The sequence below is a fragment of the Mustela putorius genome, unplaced genomic scaffold (assembly GCF_011764305.1).
Source record: "Mustela putorius furo isolate JIRA1106 unplaced genomic scaffold, ASM1176430v1.1 tig00000487_pilon_pilon_pilon, whole genome shotgun sequence".
Taxonomy (NCBI): Eukaryota; Metazoa; Chordata; class Mammalia; order Carnivora; family Mustelidae; genus Mustela; species Mustela putorius.
In genome coordinates this window covers 8,806,097-8,824,216 of record NW_025421399.1, presented here as the reverse complement: position 1 = coordinate 8,824,216, position 18,120 = coordinate 8,806,097, and the positions used below count along the sequence as shown (strand labels likewise).

Below are 18,120 nucleotides of genomic sequence, written 5' to 3'. Positions count from 1 at the left end.
GGGTTTGTTCTAGTCTCCAACCTGAGAAAATTCTCTCCACTTTCTTTTTCTTTCTTTTCCCAACCAACTTATCTTATCAACTCCTTTTTTAGAACTTTTTAAAAATGTTCATCTTTTTCTTTTTTTTTAAAGATTTTATTTATTTATTTGACAGAGAGAAATCACAAGTAGATGGAGAGGTAGGCAGAGAGAGAGGGAAGCAGGCTCCCTGCTGAGCAGAGAGCCCGATGCGGGACTCGATCTCAGGACTCTGAGATCATGACCTGAGCCGAAGGCAGCGGCTTAACCCACTGAGCCACCCAGGCGCCCCTAAAAATGTTCATCTTTACAGCCATATTCCATCCCTTCATCGTGTTTACCCTTGTGTGTGTGTGTGTGTGTGTGTGTGTGTCTTTCTTTCTTTAAAATTTTGGGAGGTAGTTTCTTCTAAGAGACCAAAATGCTCCCCAAATAAAGTGCTTGGCTCTGTTCTATTCACCAGTCTAAAATGTATATTTTCTTTTTTTCTTAATTTTTGTAACTTCTTTTTACCCCCTTTCTTCTCCCCATGATTTGGGGGTCTCCTCTGATTTAATTAACATATACTTTTCTGGGGTCTTTCCCACCCTTTCAGCATTTTATTCTCTCATTCATATATTCTTATCTGGATAAAATGACAAGGCAGGAAAACTCACCTCAAAAAAAAAAAAAAAAAAAGAAAGAAAGAAAGAAAGAAAGAAAAAGAGGCAATATCTAAGGCTAGGGACCTAATCAATACAGACGTTGGTAATATGTCAAATCTAGAGTTTAGAATGACGATTCTCAAGGTGCTAGCTGGGCTCGAAAAAGGCATGGAAAATATTAGAGAAACACTGTCTGGAGAAATAAAAGCCCTTTCTGGAGAAATAGAAGAACTAAAATGTAACCAGACTGAAATTTAAAAAGCTATTAATAAGGTGCAATAAAAAATGGAGGCTCCTGGGGCACCTGGGTGGCTCAATGGGTTGAAAGCCTCTGCTTTCAGCTCAGGTCATGATCCCTGGGTCCTGGGATCAAGCCCCACATCGGGCCCTCTGCTCAGCAGGGAGCCTGCTCTCCCCCTCCCCCACACCACCTGCCTCTCTGCCTACTTGTGATCTCTGTCTGCCAAATAAATAAATAAAAATCTTTTAAAAAAGATGGAGGCTCTTACTGCTAGGATAAATGAGGCAGAAGAAAGAATTAGTGATATAGAAGACCAAATGATGGAGAATAAAGAAGCTGAGCAAAAGAGAGGCAAACAACTACTGAACCATGAGGGGAGAATTCGAGAGATAAGGGATACCATAAGATGAAACAATATTATAATAATTGGGATTCCAGAAGAAGAACAAAGAGAGAGGAGGGTAGAAGGTATATTGGAGCCAATTATTGTAGAAATTTTCCTTAATATAGCAAAGGGAATAAGCATCAAAATCCAGGAAGGCAGAGAACCCTCTTCAAAATCAGTAAGAATAGGTCCACACCCCATCATCTAACAGTAAAACTTACAAGTCTTAGTGACAAAGAGAAAATCCTGAAAGCACTCAGGACAAGAAGTCTGTAACATACAATAGTAAAAATGTTAGATTGGCAGCAGACTTATCCACAGAGACCTGACAGGACACAAAGAACTGGCATGATATACTCAGAGCACTAAATGAGAAAAACATGCAGCCAAGAATACTACATCCAGCTAGGCTATCATTGAAAATAGAAGGAGAGATAAAAAGCTTCCAGGACAAACAAAAACTAAAAGAATTTGTAAACACTAAACCTGCTCTACAGGAAATATTGAAAGGGGTCCTCTAAGCAAAGAGAGAGCCTAAAAGTCGTAAACCAGAAAGGAACAGAGACAATATACAGTAACAGTCACCTTACAGGCAATACAATGGCACTAAATTCATATCTCTCAATAATTACCCTGAATGTAAATGGGTTAAATGCCCCAATCAAAAGACACAGGGTATCAGAATGGATAAAAAAACCCATCAATATGCCGTCTACAAGAAACTCATTTTAGACCCAAAGACACCTTAAAGTGAGGGGGTGGAAAACAATTTACCCTGCTAATGTACATCAAAAGAAGGCTAGGGTGGTAATCCTTATATAAATCAATTAGATTTTTTTTTACAGATTTTATTTATTTGACAGACAGAGATCACAAGTAGGCAGAGAGGCAGGCAGAGAGAGGAGGACGCAGGCTCCCTGCTGAGCAGAGAGCCCGATTCGGGGCTTGATCCCAGGACCCTGGGATCACGACCTGAGCCGAAGGCAGAGCTTAACCCACTGAGCCACCCAGGCATGCCATCAGGTCAATTAGATTTTAAGCCAAAGACTATAATAAGAGATGAGGAAGGACACTGTATCATACTCAAAGTGTCTGTCCAACAAGAAAATCTAACAATTTTAAATACCTATGCCCCTAACATGGGAGCAGCCAACTATACAAACCAATTAATAACAAAATCAAAGAAGCACACTGACAATAATACCATAATAGTAGGGAACTTTAACACCCCCCTCACTGAAATGGACAGATTATCCAAGCAAAAGATCAACAAGGAAATAAAGGCCTTAAATGACACACTGGACCAGATGGACATCACAAATATATTCCAAACATTCCATCCCAAAGCAACAGAATACACATTCTTCTCTACTGCATATGTAACATTCTCCAGAATAGATCACATCCTGGGCAGAAATCAGGTTTCAACAGGTACCAAAAGATTAGGATCATTCCCTGCATATTTTCAGACCACAATGCTCTGAAGCTAGAACTTAATAAGAAGAAGAAATCTGGAAAGAACACAAATACATGGAGGCTAAAGAGCCTCCTACTAAAGAATGAATGGGTCAACCAGGAAATTAAAGAAGAATCGAAAAAATTCATGGAAACAAATGATAATGAAAACACAACGGTTCAAAATCTGTGGGACACAGCAAAGGCAGTCCTGAGAGGAAAATATATAGTGATATAAGCCTTTCTCAAGAAACAAGAAAGGTCTCAAATACACAACCTACCCCTACAACTAAAGGAGCTGGAGAAAGAATAGCAAAGAAAGCCTAAACACAGCAGGAGCAGAGAAATAATAAAGATCAGAGCAGAAATCAATGAAATAGAAACCAAAAAAAAAACCAGTAGAACAAATCAATGAAACTAGGAGTTGGTTCTTTGAAAGAATTAACAAGATTGATAAACCCCTAGCCAGACTTACCAAAAAGAAAAGAGAAAGGACCCAAATTATAAAATCGTGAATGAAAGAGGAGAGATCAAAACCAACACCAAAGAAATACAAACAATTTTAAGAACATATTATGAGCAACTATACGCCAGCAAATTTGACAATCTGGAAGAAATGGATGCATTCCTAAAGACATATAAACTACCAGAACTGAACCAGGAAGAAATAGAAAACCTGAACAGGCTCATAACCAGTAAGGAGATTGAAGCAATCATCAAAAATCTCCCAAAGAACAAGAGCCCAGGGTCAGATGGCTTCCCAGGGGAATTCTACTGAACATTTAAAGAATTAATTCCTATTCTCCTGAAACTGTTCCAAAAAATAGAAATTGAAGGAAAACTTCCAAACTCATTTTATGAGGCCAGCATTACCTTGATCCCCAAACCAGAAAATATCCCATCAAAAAAGAGAATTATAGACCAATATCCTCGATGAACACAGATGCAAAAATTCTCACCAAAATACTAGCCAACAGGGTCCAACAGTACATGAAAAGGAATCTTTTCAACACGACCAAGTGGGATTTATTCCAGGCCTGCAAGTTTGGTTCAACATCCTCAAATCAATCAATGTGATACAATACATTAATAAAAGAATGAACAAGAACCATAGAATACTCTCAATAGATGCTGAAAAAAGCATTTGACAAAGCACAGCAACCTTTCTTGATCAAAACTGTTCAAAGTGTAGGGATAGAGGGTACATATCTCAACATTATCAAAGTCATATATGAAAAACCCACAGCGAATATCATCCTCAATGGAGAAAAACTGAGAGCTTTTATGCCAAGGTCAGGAATACAGCAAGGATGTCCATTATCACCACTGCTATTCAGCATAGTACTAGAAGTCCTAGCCTCAGCAATTAGACAACAAAAAGAAATTAAAGGCATCCAAATCGGCAAAGAAGTAGTCAAACTATTACTCTTTGCAGATGCAGATGATATGAAACTTTATGTGGAAAACCCAAAAGATTCCACTCCAAATCTGCTAGAACTTGTACAGGAATTCAGTAAAGTGGCAGGATATAAAATCAATGCACAAAAATCAGTTGCATTTCTACACACCAACAACAAGACAGAAGAAAGAGAAATTAAGGAGTCAATCCCATTTACAATTGCACCCCAAACCATAAGATACCTAGGAATAAACCTAACCAAATAGGCAAAGAACTGTACAGAAAACTATAAAGTACTCATGAAAGAAATGGAGGAAGACACAAAGAAATGGAAAAATGTTCCATGTTCATGGATTGGAAGAACAAATATTGTGAAAATGCCTCTGCTACCTAAAGTAATCTAAACATTTAATGCAATCCCTATCAAAATACCATCCATTTTTTTCAAAGAAATGGAACAAATAATCCTAAAATTTATATGGAACCAGAAAATACCTCTAATAGCCAAAGGAATGTTGAAGAAGAAAGCCAAAGTTGGTGGCATCACAATTCCAGACTTCAAGCTCTATTACAAAACTGTCATCATCAAGACAGTATGGTACTGGCACAAAAACAGACACATAGATCAATGGAAAAGAATAGAGAGCCCAGAAATAGACCTTCAACTCTATGATCGACTAATCTTTGACAAAGCAGGAAAGAATATCCAATGGAAAAAAGACAGTCTCTTCAATAAATGGTGTTGGGAAAATTGAACAGTGACATGCAGAAAAATGAAACTGGACCATTTCCTTACACCACACACAAAAAGAGACTCAAAATGGGTGAAAGACCTCCATGTGAGAAAGTAATCCATCAAAATCCTTGAGGAGAACAAAGGCAGCAACCTCTTTGACCTCAGCCGCTGCAACATCTTCCTAGAAACATTGCCAAAGGCAAGGGAAGCAAGGGCAAAATGAAATATCGGGACTTCATCAAGTTCAAAAGCTTTTGCACAGCAAAGGAAACGGGCAACAAAACCAAAAGACAACTGACAGAATGAGAGAAGATATTTGCAAATGATATATCAGATAAAGGGCTAGTATCCAAATGGCCATGGTCGCCAAACTGTGGAAAGAACCAAGATGCCCTTCAATGGACGAATGGATAAGGAAGATGTGGTCCATATACACTAAGGAGTATTATGCCTCCATCAGAAAGGACGAATACCCAACTTTTGTAGCAACATGGACGGGACTGAAAGAGATTATGCTGAGTGAAATAAGTCAAGCAGAGAGAGTCAATTATCATATGGTTTCACTTATTTGTGGAGCATAACAAATAGCATGGATGACGTGGGGAGATAGAGAGGAGAAGGTAGTTGGGGGAAATTGGAGGGGGAGGTGAACCATGAGAGACTATGGACTCTGAAAAACAATCTGAGGGGTTTGAAGGGGCGGGGGGTGGGAGGTCGGGGTACCAGGTGGTGGGTATTATAGAGGGCACAGATTGCATGGAGCACTGGGTGTGGTGCAAAAATAATGAATACTGTTATGCAGAAAATAAAAAGTAAATTAAAAAAAATAAATGAACATTAAAAAAAAGAACTTATCAAACTCAAAACCCAAAGAACAAATAATCCAATCAAGAAATGGGAAGAGGACATGAACAGACATTTCTGCAAAGAAGACATCCAGATGGCCAACAGACACATGAAAAAGTGCTCCACATCACTTGGTATCAGGGAAATAAAAATCAAAACCACGATAAGATACCACCTCACACCAGTCAGAATGCCTAATATTAGCAAGTCAGGAAACGACAGATGCTGGCAGGGATGTGGAGAAAGGGGAACCCTCCTATACTGTTCATGGGAAGGCAAACTGGTGCAGCCACTCTGGAAAACAGCATGGAGGTTCCTCAGAAAGTTGAAAATAGAGCTACCCTTTGACCCAGCAATCACACTACTGGATATTTACCCTAAAGATACAAATGTAGTGATCCAAAGGGGCATGTGCACCCAAATGTTTATAGCAGCAACGTCCACAATACCCAAACTATGGAAAGAACCTAGATGTCCATCGACAGATGAAGGGATAAAGAAGATGTGGTATATATACAATGGAATACTATGCAGCCATCAAAAGAAATGAAATCTTGCCATTTGTGATGACGTGGATGGAGCTAGAGGATATTATGCTGAGCAAAATAAGTCAATCAGTGAAAGACAATTATCATAGGATCTCCCTGATATGAAGAAGTTGAGAGGCAAAGTAAGGGGGTTTGGGGGGTAGGGAAGGAAAAAATATAAAGTGGGATTGGGAGGGAGACTAACCAAAAGAGACTCTTAATCTCACAAGACAAACTGAGGGTTGCGGGGGAGGGGGTAGGGAGAGGATGGTTGGGTTATGGACACTGGGGAAGGTAGGTGCTATATGGAGTGCTATGAGTGTGTAAACCTGGCGATTCACAGACATGTATCCCTGGGGCTAATAATACATTATATGCTAATAAAAAATAAAAAATTTTTTAAATGTTACATGACATTAATTGATTTTCAAATGTTTAAACCACCTGGGATTCATTTTTATTTGTTTCTAGACTCCATTTCTTAAAATATCGCTAAGGATTTTTGTGTCTACATTCATGACAGCTTTCTTGCAGTGTCTTTGGCTTTGATAATAGAGTACTAATGGCCTTATAAAATGAACTAGAAAGAGTTCCTTCCTCCTCGATTTTCTGGAAGAGTTTTCAAAAAATTAAAAATTATATTTTCTTTACTATTTGATAGAAACCACCAGTGAAGCCATCTGGACCTGGGCTTTTATTTGTGAAAAAATTTTTTTATTGTCAATTAAATATCTTTATTATATGACAGTTCAGATTTCTATCTCTTCTTGAGAGAGTTTTAGTAATTTGCATCTTTATATGAATTTGTCCATTTCACCTGATTATAGTTTGTTGGCATAAGTTTATAAAATACCTTATTATTCTTTTATTTTCTATAGATCAGTAATGGGGTCCCCTTCTCTTTTATTCCTAACCTTGTTAATTTCTTTCTTCTCACTTTTTTCCCCCATCAGTCCTGCTAAAGATTTGTCAATTTTGTTGATTTTTTTCAAAGAACCAGCTTTGGCTCCATTAATTTTCTCTATTTTTTTGCTTTCTACTTTTTGGCTTTCCGCAAAAATACAAAAATATTTAGTATTTCCTTTTCTCCTTGTTTGGGCTGAAGCTTGCTCTCCTTTTTCTGACTTCTTAAGATTTGAGAACTTTCTTTTGGGATATAGATGTTTAAAGCTATAAACTTTTCCCTAAGTACTGCTTTAGCTGCATTCCATAAAATTTGATATGTCATGTTGTTTTAATTCAGTTCAAAATATTTCCTAATTTTCCTTGTAATATCTTTTTTGACCCATGAGTTATTTATAAGCATGTTATTTAATTTCCAAATACGTGGGGACTTCCCAGATTTCTTATTGTTTATTTCTAATTTATTTTCATTGGGGTCAGAGAACACATTTTGCATGACTTTAATCCTTCTAAAAATTATTGAGAATTGTTTTGCATCCAAGCAGATGGTCTCTCCTGAGGAATGTCCCACAAATGCCTCTATGGAGGGATTACCGGGTGGAACGATTTAAATACCACCCACATCTCAGACTCAACTTCAGACTGGCACAATCTAAACAGACCCAACACAGCATAGCAAAGGCTTTGGAACTTAATTGAAACTGGAACCCACCCACAGAAGATGAGACAGGAGTTTCACTCTGAAATAAACTGGGTTGATAATCTGCTAAAATAAAAAACTCAAGATCATCTAGGCAATTCTAACTTTACTCAGAGAGTAATTAATACAAAATTCATCAGGATTTTGAGACTCATCCAAGTTGTTCTGGGCATTAGTAGTTCATTCCTTTATACTGCTGAGAAGTATCCAGTGTATACACTGCATTTTGATTGTTCTTTCAACTTTAAAAAATATATTTTATTTATTTATTTATTTTACTTTAGAGAGAGCAAGCATGCACACACACATGAGCAGGGGAAGGGGCAGAGGAAGAGAGAGAATTTCAAGCAGGCTCCCATTCAGCACTGAGCCCAACTTGGGGCTCAATTCCACAGCACTGAGACCATGTCCTGAGCTGAAATCAAAAGTCGGATGCTTAGATTGTTCTTTCAACTTTTGAGGAACATTTGGGTTGTTCAAGTTTGGGGTTATTGTGAATAAAACTGCTGTCAACATTTGTGTACAAGTCTTTGTCTGGATTTATCTTCATGTCACTTGCTTAAGCACATAGGATGGAATGACTGACAGATGGTCACTGAATGCTTCACTTGTTAAGAACCGGCTCCATTTCATCACATCTTCACCAACACTCAGCGTTATCAACAAATCTTCATAATTTTAACCATCCTAGCAAGCATAGATAGTGGCATTTCTTTTATTTTAATTTCCTTGATGACTGAAACTGAACATCTTTCATGTGCTTATTAGTCATTTAAAATCTTTTCTCTATAAGATGTCCAAAATTTTGCCTATTTTTAATTAAGTTGCTTGTCTTATTACTGAGTTGTAAGATTTCTTTTATATTTTAGATACAAGTTCTTGGAAATATCTGTGAATATCTTCTCCCATTCTCCAGCTTGCCTTACCTCCTTTTGTTGTTTTATTAATGGTGTCTTTCAAAGAGCAAAAGTTTTTAATTTTGGCGAAGTGGAATATAGCGATTTTAATTGAAATTTAATATCTGTTTTTATTGCATTGTGGTGAAAAATATGTACTCTCTGTCATGTCAAGTTTTAGAAACATATTGAGTATTTCTTTATGGTCTACTGAGTTTCACAACTGTTCCAATGGAGTAGGAATTTAATGTGTCATATTTGAAGGGTAGAAAGTAGAAATATAAAAGTTTTACAAACCATTATTTAGACCTCCTATGTGTTTGGTTTTTGCCCTCTGATCTGTCAAAGATGAAGAAAAATTTATTAAAGCACTCCGGGACTATGTAGGTAAATTTCTCCAAGTATTCCTAATAGTTTTTTCATATTTAAGTATTCTTTCCTTTAGCATGAAAAATTAATCCATTTGTCCAGTATATTAACTTGTACTGATGGTGATTTATATGACGGTATTACATTCTTTTTTCTGAATACAAGTGATATATTTTCATCATTTTCTAATATAATTTTTGTATAAACTAGTCATGTCTTTTATAATTAGCATATGCATGGATTTTAGTCAACTAATCAGTATCTTTTTGCTAAAAGAATTAACCTATTAATATTTATTATTATACTTATATGCTCTGTCTTATTTTGGACATTTTGTTCTGTTTCTTCTTACCTTCCTTTGGCAGTATCTCAAGTTTTGCTTTATCTTCTCAAGATTTTTATGAGAATGTAACCCCTTTTAATTTTATTAATGCCTATGTTTCTACATTCCATGGCCAAGAGTTTAAGTATACTGCTCCTTTCACCCACTCCCTAACCACTTCTCCATCCTGATCTTTGTTAATGTATTCAAGAGATTTAGATTTAAATTGTTATTAAATTTATACTTTCTACTTTAAATACTTTCTTTTCTAAAAATCAATAAACATTAGCATTCTTTCTTATAATGGGATTTATAACAATTTGTTTAATTTGTTTCTACACTGTTGGATTCCATTGTTACCTATTCATCCTTAAATATGATGGTTTAAGGATGTGTGGGAAATCTTTTGCTTCATTTCTGGATCTGTTTATGAGTTCATACAATTTCTCTCCAGAAAAGAAACAAGCAGTAGACATCATATGAGCTCTTAATAAGAATATGTTTTTCTGTTGAGTTTGCAAGTGAAAAACTGTTCGGTTTTTTATAAAATTGGGTCACAACCTTCCTCCTTCAAAACTCTGAAATATTACTCCATTATTTTTCTAATTTCTTTGCCAGTTTCATCCCACCTAGAAACTTGTGGGATTTTCATTTTTATTTTTGAGATTCAATTCTTTTTCCAGAATGTATCTAGGTTTCATTGCATTAATTTTACTTAAGATGTGTGGCCTCTTTCATGTAGGTCATGTCTTCTTATAAAAATACTACTTTTCTGCTTTTTTTTCCCCCCTAAATTCTACCCTAGATTATCTTCAGAAGTACACTTTGATTCTGTGATTGCTGAATACAAATAAATGTCTTTTTCTTGTTCTACAGAATGTTCTCGCAGGTTCCCTGTTGTTTGTTTGTTTTATTCTCCCTCCTTACCCATGAATGCTGTGACCTGCTAATACTATGTCATCAGCCCCAAGTGGTGAATTCATTGAGCCAAAAGTAGCTGTCATGGTCTCAGCTTCTCACAGAAGTTGTACTGTCTTAGCATTTTCAAATGCCTCATTCTTAGCCCTCTTGAATCTATCTTTAAAACTTTTTACCAGAGGCCCCTTCCTTCCATATTTTCTGTATTCCTTAACTGTTAAGGGGATCAGAGAGTTTCCTATACAGCTCCGCTGCATATTTGGACCAAACATACATTCTAGGGCCTGGCCCCTGATGCTAGCAGGATGCTGAAAGATGCACAGCCATGCCCCAGGGGCTGGTCTCCACCTCCTGGCTCAAACACCCCATAGGAATCCAGCTTTTGCCCTAGGCAGTGGGTGGGAAAACTGAGGAATGGGATCTCAGAAACGCCCCTCTCAAAATCCAAATTTAAACAACTCAATAGGAGTGGAAATCTGAATCAAGAAAATGACAAGAAAGCACAGTTCCAAACTAGAAACCATACAGGGACCCACCATAAAACCTTCCACACGGATGTTACTACCACCCGGTGCGTGCTTGGGGTTCCTGAGGAAGATAACTTTGGCTGAAAATGAGATCGCAGACAAGACTGCAACATTTTTTAGAATCAAGAAAACTCGAAAATAAACCGAACACCCTTGAATAGAGAAGCTGATAAATAAAATGTGGTATATTCATACGATAAAATATGTTCAGTGTGAAAAGGACTGCACTAAATCAACGTGGATAGGGCATGGATATATAAAATTAAAGAGCAACAGCCCTGCACCAAGTGGAAAATAAACTCCAAGCAGTCAGTTGGAAAAAAAAATTAAATATAAAAGAGCCAATAAGGCATACATAAATCTGCAGTTCTCACCTAACTTTTAAAAAATAGATGCACAAAAATTATATATGCATGTAATATCTACATATGGAGAGAGCATATGCATGTAAGATACATGAAATTATATATACATACAAACCTATAAAAGAGACTGAAATAATACACACTAAATTAATGACAGTGGTTTTCTCCCAAGTGGAGAGAGAGTAATGTGATTAGATATGAGTAACAAAGCAAACTAAATTTCATCTGTAATGTTTTAGTTTAAATAAACAGAGTGTTGACAATTGTTGAGTCTTCATGATGGGCACCTAGGTATTTGTTTCCTCTCTCCAAATTTTTTATTTTTCTCTCAAAACTCAAAAGCAGGGGTGCCTGGGTAGCTCAATGGGCTAAATCCTTTGTCTTCAGCTCAGGTCGTGATCTCAGGGTCCTGGGTTTGAGCCCCACATCAGGCTCTGTGCTCAGCAGGGAGCCTGCTTCCCCATCCCCCCCCCACCTGCCTCCCTGCCTACCTGTGATCTCTGTCTGCCAAATAAATAAATAAATAAAATCTTTAAAAAAAAAAAAAATACTCAAAAGCATACCCCTTGACTTGTACAAGAACCAGAGACGGTCTCTGTTCTCCTGAAATGCCAGCTGCAAACACGTTGCTGTTGCTGATCAATAAAACACTATTTATGGAACATAAACAAGCACAGACATGGGTAACCTGAGCCCTTGCTCTACGAAATGGCTCATGGAAATTTATTGATAGGCTGGCTGATCCACACTCCTAAAGCAAGAGTCACTCTTGCCATTACTACATTTGTAGCTAGGACTTTAAAATGATGATGCTGGCATTGCTTGGAGGTGAATCAAGGAATCCTGAAGGAGGCGGGAGGACCTGTCTCCTTGACTGCACCGCTCCCGCTGCGTGTCTACCCTCTTCCCTCCACACACCGCCACCGAGCAGTTGCTGATCAGCGCCCACTTAGTGGCCCAGGGGAGCCCAGAGCAGGTCTGCCAGCGCTGCTGACTGTGGCCTCCTCCCTTGGCACACTCTGTGGGGAGCAGGACACTCGGGGTGCTGGCTGAGCCCTCTCCACCAGGCACTCCAGCTCGGCTGCCAGGGTCCACCACGAGCTCCTGGGGAGATGGGCGGCCTCCTCTGCCCGGGCTAATTTCCCTTTTTCATTCTGAATCTCTGACCCAATTGTATGGTTAATTTTGATACAACTTTTGTAAAGAGTAAATATGTTTCTGTCACAGAAAGATTAGAATGTACCTTCCCACGGAGAGTGACTTTGCAAAGGGATGACCTAGCGGCCTCCTCACCTGCTCTTTCATTTCGGCGTAGACTTTCTCGGAGTTCAGTTCCACCTGCCTCTTAAACTCCTCCAGAGCGGCGTCTGCCTGCTGGGCCTGCAGCCTCTGAACTTCAGTCACCCGTGTCAGCTGTTCCTCTTTTTCCCTGGAAAAGTCCAGAGAAGCTTCACAGTTGAAATGAAAAATAAAAGGACGAGGCTTGAATGAAAGAGCAAGATTTAACCCTCTCTAAAATAACATTCAGATTTCAATTTTTTGATCCAAATTACATAAAACTTCCCTTTAAAAAGCTGACCATAAAATACTTGGCCTGCAGAAAAAGAGGTAAAGTGTTCTGATGACTACTTTCAAAGACTTCTTTCAAATGACTTTCAATGATTTCCCTGAAAATAAAGCAGTTAAACCCATTTATCTCCATCAGCTGATGAATGGATAAATAAGACAATATAGTACAGTTGTACAATGGAGTATTATTCAGCCTTCAAAAACACTGAAGTTGTGACACACGCTCCAGCATGGGGAGCCTCAAACACACCATGCTAAGCGAAAGAAGCCAGATACAAGAGGCAACATACTCTATGATTCCATTTATGTGAAATGCCGAGAATAGATAAATGCTTAGAGATGGGAAGTAGATCGGGGGTAGCAAGGGGCTGGGGTGGGGGGGCATCGGGGGGATGGGAAGTGATTGCTAATCGTATAGAGTGACCTTTCCAGTGATGAAAATGTTCTGGAATTACATAGTGGGGATGGCTGCACATCTTTGTGAATATACTAAAATCTGCTGAAATGTGTATTTTTAGAAAAGGATAAATTTTACAGCATGTAAATTATATCTCAATTAAAACAAAACAAAACAACATACCATTAGAAATGTGTCTAATAGACATGTCTAGCAGCAGTTGACCTGCAGGGTGACAGAGGCAACAGAGCAGACTGATGGCCTACGACTGTTCCACTGCCTTCTAGTAAACTTGCCTACTGATACACGTCTCATTTCTTTACATCTTGAACTCAAGTTATATGGTCAAAAGGGTTCAACAGAAGAGAAATCTTTATGTACTGATAGAAGGAAAAAATACAGGCTTGATGTTACAAATGCATGGAAGTTAACCATGGCTAATACTGAGTTCTGCCTACATGCTGGGCAGTGTGCAAAATAATTTTATCCATCTTCTCTCCTTTACTCTCACAGCAAACTTACATAGGGTATTATTATGCCCCAGTTTTACAGAGCAGGGAACTGGAGCTTAGAGAGTGGTTCCAAGGCAATACATTTAGTAGTAAATTTAATCAGGCCTAGTCCTAGCAGTCTGATCCTAGAGCTCATGCTGTTGGCTATTAGGCTCTGCTGCTTTCCTGATTTTCCAGATGCCATACTCTATGGTCTGAATGTGACCCCCTGAAGTGAGATTAGTGCTCTTCTAAAAGAGGTTCCAGGATGCCTGGGTGGCTCAGTGGGTTAAAGCCTCTGCCTTTGGCTCAGGTCATGATCCCAGTATCCTGGGATCGAGCTCCACATCAGGCTCTCTGCTCAGCAGGGAGCCTGCTTCCCCCTCTCTCTCTCTGCCTGCCTCTCTGCCTACTTGTGATCTCTGTCAAAAAAAAAAAAAAATCTTTAAAAATTTTAAAATAAAATAAAAGGGGTTCCAGAGAGTTTCCATGCCCCACCCACCATGTGAGGACACAGTGAGAAGTCACCGGCTATGAACCAAGAAGAAGGTCTTCATCAGAACACAACCATGCTGATGCCTTGATCCTGGACTTCGTACCCTCCAGAACTATGAGAAATGAAGTTCTGTTGCTTATGAACTACCCAGTCAGTGGTATTTTTTTACAGCATTGAGAACTGACACATCATAGGTAAGAGTAACTTGGCTTACCTTCCCTAAAGGCAAAAGTTTACACACATAGAAAACATTATCTGATGAACTATCATACCAAAGAATGCTGGAAGATGGGGTGATTTAATGCACACAAATAGAATTTTAGAGAAACATCATGATGGGGAGTTGGCGGGGGGTGGTGGTGATGGTGGTGGATATTTCCCAAATAATGATGCTACTGTCTTAAGAGGTAGGCAAAAAGTAATTTGAGTTTTTTGGAATTACTCATATTTGAGTTTAAAAACCCCTCTAAGACACTTAACAATTTCTAAGCTTTCTAATAAGAATACATATGTCATATGAAATACCATAATACCAAACTTTCTCCAAAACACAGAACTTTCTCTAAGATTGAATGCAAAAATAAGAAAGAGTGTCCCCTAGTTTCCTCTTCAGCAGGTTTCTCCTGGCTCTTGGTAAAGGAATGGGGCAATGAGCATTTAGAGTTTCCCCCCTTTGGGTTGGATCTGGAAGCAAGCAGCTCTCTGCATACTCCACAGTATGAACTTACTCCAAATCCACCTTCCCTTTATTTTTCATGATAAACCATTTGTGTCAACATCTTTGTACCCACCACAGATCCTTCTATTTGAAGATGACCCAATCAATACATCCCTGCGCTAAACAAAGCAGCTCTTCTGTGGAAACCCTGTTCTACACGTCTGTTTCATGGGCAGGGCCACCATTTTAATGAGCTAAGGGTTCTACACTCCATCCCAAAGTTGGGGGGGGGGCCCTCCAGGAAAGGGAAGCCATTCTAGATGGTGCTGCAACGCTAGATTCAGCTCCTGTTACTGCCTTTTACAGCAATGTGGTGCAGGCTTCTGGAACTTTTTTTAAAAGCTTTTCTTTAAGGGGCGCCTGGGTGGTTCAGGTCGTGATCCCAGGATCCTGGCATCGAGCCCTGCATCAGACTCTCTTCTCAGCAGAGCGTCTTCCTCCTCTCTCTCTGCCTGCCTCTCTGCCTACTTTGTGATCTCTGTCTGTCAAATAAATAAAATGTTAAAAAAACAAAACAAACAAAAAAAAAACCTTTTCTTTAAGTGGTTTCCTTCAGTTGCCTATTCAACAGGAACCTGAATACCTTGCTGCTCATTTTTCTTCCACGTTGCTAAAATAAGATGTTTTTAATGTTAAGCGGTTGCCGAATTCTAAGGCCTTAATGTTTCGTTTCTTTGTCATATGATGTTAATATTAGCTAGTAGACAACAGTGATTAGTAACTGGATGTTACGCTGAAGACCGATTCAAGAGACATCACCACACAAACGACTGAGCGCTTTGATGGCAACAGGGAATTCGAATTTGGCCCAGACCATTTTCATTCTTCTATCACTCTGCCCAAGGAGGAGGAAGGCTTGACTAGGGTTTCCCAGATACAAACACTGAATGTTTTGTTTAAATATTCAAATACTTATTAAAAATAAATATTTGAATACTAAAACAAATGAGAACAGCATAGAGTCATGTGTGGGATACTGGGTACCATGTCCTAGACCTAGGTTGACAAATTCGATGGGTATTTGCTGTAAACATTTTCTTACAAATGTTTAACGGACATTTGTGCGAAAGACCCAGATGACGGTATGGCGCTGCCGAGAACTCTCTGTGGAAAGGATTCTGAGACCAGGCTTGGAGGAAAGGGCTACTGTGGTTGGTGAATAATGTCCCCTTGTAGGGGATTAGGGTTAGGCGCCATGAGGGCTCCTGCCATGCTACCCAGGGACCACAGTGACCACTTCTTCCTCTGTTACTCCTTCATTTTTGCAGGCCTCCTGAAAGCACTTGAAAGGACTATTTCCTATCAGGAATACAATTTTTCGAAGGTTTACTTTGCTTGGTCAGTCTGTCTATAAACAGAAAAGAAAAGTACATTCGACACTATCTGAAAACTTTAAAAATGTAGTTATCATATAATTTAAAAATTATGTACCATTGCTTAGGCAAAAGAAAATTTTGCCAACACATTTTATAAGACATATGACCCAGTGGCTGAGATATCCACTCTGTTTTATGAATGCTAAAAGTCAGCTGTTTTTCTTTTTTTTTTTTTTTTTTTGCCCTAGTAGTCACCTGAGCTATATAGTTAATATAAACACTTTCAATTTAATAGGGAAAATATTTTCTCTGTGTCATTTCATTCCTACCTACCAAATTTAGTCATTGACTTTTTAACTAACTTATAGCCACATAAATCAGAGTCATAAACTTTACCTAAAATCAGGTATACATTATGACCATATTTAAGATATTGTTAAAACCTTGCGTAGGTAATGCACATTGCATTTTGTTGATAAGCTCTATCATGACTTACAAATAGAAAACATTGTTGCATATTAAACAGCAAGCATGGGGAGTTGAGGAAATCTCCCAGGTGGTTCCAGTCCTACCATACCTGCTAGTAGTAAAGCTAAATTTCAAAAAAGGTCTCACTCAATGTTAATCACTGTTCGGTCCAGTTCAACATGACAAACACATTGAGCTCCACTGATATTTAGGAAGCTTCTCTCTTAATATAAATAAAATATGTGTTAATTTAAATAAAGGGATGATATTCATCTTAATGAGGGATCCATCTTAATTTCTATCAAAGTAATGAAGTAGAAGTGAAAACGTTCAGCATCTGAAAAAGAGAAAGGTCTGCTGCTAAGAACAGAATTCCTTGTACCATGATTCCAGAGTACACCCTCTAAGAAGCAAAAAAAAAAGACTTTGAAGATTGTTTCTTCCAGTGCAACTAGTTGTGGGGCCAAGTATAACTGCATCATTCAAATTCCTTAAAGCAGGGCCTCCATGAAGATAAAAAGGTGGGAAGAAAATTTGCTTTTCAGTTCTGATTTATTTATAAAATGCAGTAAATTTTCCTCGTCTGAGAACATAAAGCATAAAGAAGAAAGAAGCTGCATTCTTATACAACCACAAGCCAGCTCAGATTAAAGGATGTTCTGAAGTACATGATTATTCCAAAAAGGCAATAAAATGTAGGAGACTAATAGACTACAATTTAGTATTTCTTGAGCTTTACAAGCTAACATTTGTATGTACAGGCCAACCTTAATTTGAAAATCTTCCCTTTGCACATTTCTGTACCAGCACTTTTGATAATAATGGCAGTGATCCAAAATCTATTTATAAGGCTTCATATTACAAGATACTTCATTTGCTGCCAGTGTGGCATCTCCACTGGAAACTCCAAGAAAAACAAAACAAAACAAAAAAACTTCAAACGTGTCTAAAAAACAGCTAGAGAGGTCTCCATTCTCTTTCCAGCTGGGCTGGAAAACAAGACTTGGGAGCAGCTCTATCATCTATGTTCATGGCTGCTCATTGGTACTCAAGGCGATAAGACTGAGTTAGTCAAAAACATAAAATTGACTTAAAGGGCACTAATAATAAAAAAAAATAAGAAAAAAGGGCACTAATAATAATAATACCTTTCACTATGCATGATAAATGAAGGAACTTTTTTGGCCTCTTCTTCACATGACTACTAAGACTAGGGGTCTCTGCTAAATTCTCTCTTTTTTTTAATTTAATTTTTTAAAAATTTCTTTTCAATGTTCCAGAATTAATTGTCACTGCTAAATTCTTATTAAAAAATGATAAACACTGTGAACAATGAAACTTTTGATACTTCAAGAGTCAGAAAGAAATGTTGAGTAAAATGGAAAGTAGTATTCCTCTCCATATTGGAAAGATG

General features: G+C 38.2%; 1 protein-coding gene across 7 annotated transcripts in view; it reads right to left on the bottom strand.

Annotated features, from left to right (window-relative positions):
* The window catches only part of CEP112 (centrosomal protein 112), a 408,382-nt gene that overhangs the window by 231,812 nt on the left and 158,450 nt on the right, over positions 1-18,120 (bottom strand). For all 7 annotated transcript variants that reach the window (XM_013054507.2, XM_013054504.2, XM_045080931.1 and 4 more), the window contains one exon: positions 12,545-12,680. In XM_013054507.2, the coding sequence (XP_012909961.1) occupies positions 12,545-12,680 (136 nt within the window). The remainder of the gene's footprint in view (positions 1-12,544; positions 12,681-18,120) is intronic.